The 6,990-nt window shown below is 41.6% G+C and overlaps 1 protein-coding gene across 1 annotated transcript; it reads left to right on the forward strand.

The window, feature by feature from the left end:
• Positions 1 to 2,766: 2,766 nt before the first annotated feature.
• Positions 2,767 to 6,119, forward strand: LOC135533814 (NLR family CARD domain-containing protein 3-like). Its single transcript, XM_064961038.1, has 2 exons — positions 2,767 to 2,785; positions 4,324 to 6,119. The coding sequence occupies exons 1-2, from the start codon at positions 2,767 to 2,769 to the stop codon at positions 6,114 to 6,116; spliced, it is 1,812 nt and encodes a 603-aa protein (XP_064817110.1). The 3' UTR covers positions 6,117 to 6,119.
• The last annotated feature ends 871 nt before the right edge of the window (positions 6,120 to 6,990 follow it).

The following is a 6,990-nucleotide window of genomic DNA, read 5'->3' on the forward strand; positions in this document are numbered from 1 at the left end:
TGGCCAAGTCAAAGTCCAGACCTGAATCCAATCGAGAATCTGTGGAAAGAACTGAAAACTGCTGTTCACAAATGCTCTCCATCCAACCTCACTGAGCTCGAGCTGTTTTGCAAGGAGAATGGGAAAATATGTCAGTCTCTTGATGTGCAAAACTGATAGAGACATACCCCAACCACCTTACAGCTGTAATCGCAGCAAAAGGTGGCGCTACAAAGTATTAACTTAAGGGGGCTGAATAATTTTGCACGCCCAATTTTTCAGTTTTTGATTTGTTAAAAAAGTTTGAAATATCCAATAAATGTCATTCCACTTCATGATTGTGTCCCACTTGTTGTTGATTCTTCACAAAAAAATAGTTTTATATCTTTATGTTTGAAGCCTGAAATGTGGCAAAAGGTCGCAAAGTTCAAGGGGGCCGAATACTTTCGCAAGGCACTGTGCCATCCTGAGGCAAGGCTGAGTATAGCCCACAAAGATCATGGCACAACCCAAGGGGGGGAGCCAACCCAGACAGGTATTGTGAGTAAACAACCTCGAGAGTGCCTCTTCCAGCCCTCCAATAAATTACATAATTCAACCATCCCGGTTAGTAAATCTACCTCAACCTGCCCCTGGAGAAGGCAGAGTAACGACACCAGCCTTTTAGCGGGGCTGACAGACTGACTACAACGCTCACGACGCTAAATTAATTTCGTTATTAAAAATGACTCACTGCTCGCGCCATTAACTAACGTCTGGAAGTCAGTTCTATTTGTCAAACTCTTATGTTTCCCCATCTGAGCTCAGAGTAGATGAGAGATGTAATGTTTGTCTCTGTTGTGTTGAAGACCAATCAAGCAGGAGAGACCAGCCTCCCCTGTACCCAGCTGTGTGTCCATGAAGAGTGAGAAGTCTATGAATCATCCTATAGAGTTTAGAGAGGGAGACTTTTCTACTGAACAAAGGTAAGAAGAACTCATGGGTCCTGGTCAGTGAGTTAAACAACACTGTCCCTAGTCATTTCTCCTCTCACATTTTCACATTTCTTTTTGTTGATTTCATAATCCATAGGCTAATCATTTTGTCCATTTTCATAGTCCTAATACAATATTAAACCAACACAACATTCCCTCCCTGTGTGTGTGTGCGTGTGTGTGTGTACTCCCTGGATGAGGAGATGTAATCTCATGTTTTGTCCACAGAAACCAACAGGAGAGATCAGAGATTCTCAGTGGTCAGTCTTCCCAGAGTCATCAAACAGACCTGGAATCCATATTCAGTGTATGTGGTCCTGTTATGTACATTTGTTTTTGTTTACCTCAAGTAAAGTTGATCTGTCAAACATTCATTAATGTGTTAATGAGAAAGCATTTCTTCTCTTGCTTAACTTATTTACTTTATTTATTTCAGTTGCTTGAACAGAATATTATGACATTTGTGAAGAACGAGCTGAAGATGTTCAAGAGGATTCTTAGTCCAGAACTCCCAGAAGACTTTGAGAGTCAGAAGCAGGATAAGGAAGTGGTGGATGCTGAAGATGAGAAGCAGGAGAGCAGTGCCAGAGAGGGGGCTCTGAAGATCGCACTGCACGTCCTGAGGAAAATGAACCAGAATGAGCTTGCTGACACACTGGAGAAATGTAAGATCTGTCTGCCTCATGTTGAATGATGTTTTAAAACATTTAAAGCTGCAGCTAAAGTACAGCTAAAGTAGCTGTGTTACTCAATGATATTGTAGCAGCCTGAACACTGTAATTTTTAGAGTAAATAACTCAGCAACTAGAGAAGCTTTAACCAAGTTTAATTCTTCCCAGAGGGTCGGTACAGCTGTAATTCAGACAAAAAAACCTTCTGGTGTAGACCCTCTACTATATACCTTCCTCCTATAACCATTACCTTCTGGTGTAGACCCTCCACTATATACCTTCCTCCTATAACCATTACCTTCTGGCGTAGACCCTACAGATACCCATTAACTTCTGGTGTAGACCCTCCACTATATACCTTCCTCCTACAGATACCCATTACCTTCTGGTGTAGACCCTCCACTATATACCTTCCTCCTACAGATACCCATTAACTTCTGGTGTAGACCCTCCACTATATACCTTCCTCCTACAGATACCCATTACCTTCTGGTGTAGACCCTCCACTATATACCTTACTCCTATAACCATTAACCTCTGGTGTAGACCCTCCACTATATACCTTCCTCCTACAGATACCCATTACCTTCTGGTGTAGACCCTCCACTATATACCTTCCTCCTACAGATACCCATTACCTTCTGGTGTAGACCCTCCACTATCTATCTTCATTCTACAGTTAACCATTACCTTCTGGTGTAGACCCTCCACTATATACCTTCCTCCTAGAGATACCCATTAACCTCTGGTGTAGACTCTCCACTATATACCTTCCTCCTATAACCATTACCTTCTGGTGTAGACCCTCCACTATATACCTTCCTCCTATAACCATTACCTTCTGGTGTGGACCATTTGGGAGAAAGATGTACATATATGGAGTAACATAATACTGTAACACAAGAGAAAGATACACTTATAGAGTGCATTTGCCATTCTGGTAAAATGCATTGTCTATTGTATAGGACAGGAGGCCATGAGAGTATGGGACAGCTAAACATTAAATAGACCACACGAAGGGAAGGCGACACTTAGGCGCCTAGGGCAACTGGACATACCAAGGTCAGAGGGATATACAAAGGAGGGGGTCAGCCAAATGACAAACTAATGGACTATAGACATAGCCCACATATTTTTAGGACATGGAGATGCTGAAGGAATGTCAGAAGAGACAGTCTGCTGATCCGAGATAAAGACACACATACAAAGGAACACATTGAGCTAAATACAGGGCCAAAGCATAGGCCTGTAGAATAGAGGAATGTATAGTATTTTTAGTATAGCTGGACACGCTAAAAACAGAGGAGACACATAGTCGGCTGATCCTAGATAACACACATACAACAGAAAGCATTAGGCTAAGTGCAGGGACAAAGCAAGGGTCTTGTCACCATTATAATCTGACGGAAAGCAGATATGGGCGTTATTGGGCTGAACAAGCAGGATACACAGATTGAAAGATAATTGTGGCAGATGGACTGAGGGAAGTAACTTCATTTGCATGTGAGATGGACTCATATGTTGTATGTGTATAAATCAGAACGAGTGCTCTGAAAAGGTGTGTGTTCCGCGGACCACTCCGGCTTGCAATACGTTGTATTAAAAGCCTATTGAATTCACAAGTTCTTGCAAGTGTCATATTTTGAAATGATTATCCACGACAACCCTCCACTATATACCTTCCTCCGACAGATACCCATTAACTTCTGGTGTAGACCCTCCACTATATACCTTCCTCCTACAGATACCCATTACCTTCTGGTGTAGACCCTCCACTATATACCTTCCTCCTATAACCATTACCTTCTGGTGTCGACCATCCACTATATACCTTCCTCCTATACCCATTACTTTCTGGTGTAGACCCTCCACTATATACCTTCCTCCTATACCCATTACCTTCTGGTGTAGACCCTCCACTATATACCTTCCTCCTATACCCATTACTTTCTGGTGTAGACCCTCCACTATATACCTTCCACCTATACTCATTAACTTCTGGTGTAGACCCTCCACTATATACATTCATCCTACAGATACCCATTACCATCTGGTGTAGACCCTCCACTATATACCTTCATCCTACAGATACCCATTACCATCTGGTGTAGACCCTCCACTATATACCTTCCTCCTACAGATACCCATTACATTATGGTGTAGACCCTCTAAACCTCAGCACTCCATCAGTGACATGAATAAGTATATTTCATATTCTCAAAACAACACCTAGTGACCTCATCAAGTAGCGGCAGGGATGTGTTGTGTTTGAGAGAGAGAATTTATATAATCAGTCACACCAGTTTGACACACTGGAGAAATGTAAGATCTGTCTGGCTCATGTTGAATGCTGTTTTATAACATTTAAAAGCTGTAGCAAAAGTACAGCTAAAGTAGCTGTGTAACTCAATGATATTGCAGCAGCCTTAACACAACACCTAGAGACCTCAAGTAGCAGCAGGGATGTGTTGTGGTGATTCATTTAGAGAGAGAGACAACAGTAATAATACCATCAATAATACCAATAATAATATAATCAGTCACACCAGTCTGTAATGCATTATGAAAACATTTACACATTTATACAGTCAGTTTAGAGAATAAATTATTATAATTTACAACTTTATAACAGTCCTACAATACTGTAGGCATTAAAACAGACATAATATTAATATCCTCTGTGTAATTTCTTCATTCAGATGATCTTGCTGTGATTTGCCAACGTGAACTCAAATCTAATCTAAAGAAGAAGTTTCAATGTGTATTTGAGGGGATCGCTAAACAAGGAAACCCAACACTTCCCAATAAGATCTACACAGAGCTCTACATCACAGAGGGTGGAACAGGAGAGGTCAATAATGAACATGAGCTGAGACAGATTGAGACAACAACCAGGAATCAAGCAAGACCAGAGACTGCAATCAAATGTAACGACATCTTCAAACCCTTAACTGGACAAGACAAACCTATCAGAACTGTGCTGACAAAGGGAGTCGCTGGCATTGGAAAAACAGTCTCTGTGCAGAAGTTCATTCTGGACTGGGCTGAAGGAAAAGCAAATCAGGATGTCCAATTTGTATTTTCATTCCCTTTTCGGGAGCTGAATTTGATGAAAGAGGACAAACACACTTTCATTGAACTTCTTAATCACTTCTCAATGGAAACCAAACAGTCAGGAATCTCCAACTTCGACAAGTACAAAGTTCTGTTCATCTTTGATGGTCTGGATGAGTGCCGACTGCCCCTAGACTTCCAGAAGAACAAGATCTGTTGTGATATCACAGAGTCAACCTCGGTGGATGTTCTGCTGACAAACCTCATCAAGGGAAATCTGCTTCCCTCTGCCCTCCTCTGGATAACTACCCGACCAGCAGCAGCCAATAAGATCCCTTCAGGGTGTGTTCACCAGGTGACAGAGGTACGAGGGTTCAATGACCAACAGAAGGAGGAGTACTTCAGGAAGAGATTCAGTGATGAGGACCTGGCCAGCAGAATCATCTCACACATAAAGACATCAAGGAGCCTCCACATCATGTGCCACATTCCAGTCTTCTGTTGGATTTCTGCAATAGTCCTTGAACACATGCTGAAACATAAGAGAGAAGAGATGCCCAAGACTCTGACTGAGATGTACACACACCTTGTGGTGTTTCATACCAAACAGAAGAATGCAAAGTATCTTGGGAAAGAAGAGACAGGTCCACACTGGAATAAAGAGAGCATTCTGTCACTGGGAAAACTGGCTTTTCAACAGCTTGTGAATGGCAATCTGATTTTCTATGAAGACCTGAAGGAGGCTGGCATTGATGTCAATGAAGCCTCAGTGTACTCAGGATTGTGCACACAGCTCTTTAAAGAGGAACGTGGGCTGTACCAGGACAAGGTGTACTGCTTTGTTCATCTGAGCATTCAGGAGTTTCTGGCTGCTGTATATGTGTTCCTCTCATTCATCAACAACAATGAGAATGTAATGGACAAACTGCAATCAACATCCAGGAACTTTTCTGTGAGGATCAAACAAAGGCGTAAAGTTACTTTCTACAAGAGTGCTGTGGATAAAGCCTTACAAAGTGAGACGGGAAACCTGGACCTTTTCCTCCGCTTCCTTCTGGGCCTCTCACTGGAGTCCAATCAGAAGCACTTACGAGGTCTACTGACAAAGACAAGAAGCAGCTCACAGAGCCATGAAGAAACAGTCAAGTACATCAAGGAGAAGATCAGGGAGAATCCCTCTCCAGAGAGGAGCATCAATCTGTTCCACTGTCTGAATGAACTGAATGACCATTCTCTTGTGGAGGAGATTCAAATATATCTGAGATCAGGAAGTCTCTCAAAACCCAACCTGTCACCTGCACAGTGGTCAGCTCTGGTCTTTGTGTTGCTGACTTCAGAAAAGGAGCTGGATGTGTTTGACCTGAAGAAATACTCCAGATCAGAGGAAGGTCTTCTGAGGCTGCTGCCAGTGGTCAAAGCCTCCAGAGCTGTTCTGTGAGTAAATAACATGACATATAAGAACTAATCATCAGGAAGAAATATTCAGTTTAGAGAAAAATATGGATTATAATATGTATATAATATTATATTGAATAACATACTGAATAAATGCATTGATTTTCACTTTAGTATAACATTATGACCATACAATTATGGGAGACGGAAGATGAATCTATGTTGTTTGGGAAAATAAACCAAATGCATCTGCCATTGTCCTTCTACACTACTGGTGTTAAATGAACAGTGTGTTTGTGAAGTCATGATGATCTCTTTGTCAGGCTGTCAGGCTGTGGAATCACAGAGGAAGGCTGTGCTTCTCTGGTCTCAGCTCTGGAGTCAAACCCCTCACACCTGAGAGAGCTGGATCTGAGTAACAATGACCTGAAGGATTCAGGAGTGGAGCTGCTCTCTGCTGGACTGGGGAATCCCCACTGTAAACTGGAGACTCTGAGGTCAGTATTAACAGATACAGATACTTTATGTATGTAGTTCTCCCACTTGAAAAAGTCGTAATTACTATTACACATTCACTTATAGTGTATTAAAGTAGTCATACATTTATGATTTGGTCCCATATTCCATGCCTGCAGTGATTACATCAAGCTTGTGATTCTACTAACTTGTTGAATTCATTTGCAGTTTGTCTTGGTTGTGTTTTTGATGTTTTTCCTGATAGAAACTGAATGGTGAATAATGTCCTTTCATTTTGGAGTCACTTTTTCAAACACTTTTTTACAGACAGATGATTTAATTTATAATTCACTGTATCACAATTCCAGTGGGTCAGAGGTTTACATACAGTAAGGTGACTGTGCCTTTAAACAGCTTGGTGGAAAATTCCAGAAAATCATATCATGGCTTTAGAAGCATCT

Source organism: Oncorhynchus masou, unplaced genomic scaffold (assembly GCF_036934945.1).
Source record: "Oncorhynchus masou masou isolate Uvic2021 unplaced genomic scaffold, UVic_Omas_1.1 unplaced_scaffold_2682, whole genome shotgun sequence".
NCBI lineage: Eukaryota > Metazoa > Chordata > Actinopteri > Salmoniformes > Salmonidae > Oncorhynchus > Oncorhynchus masou.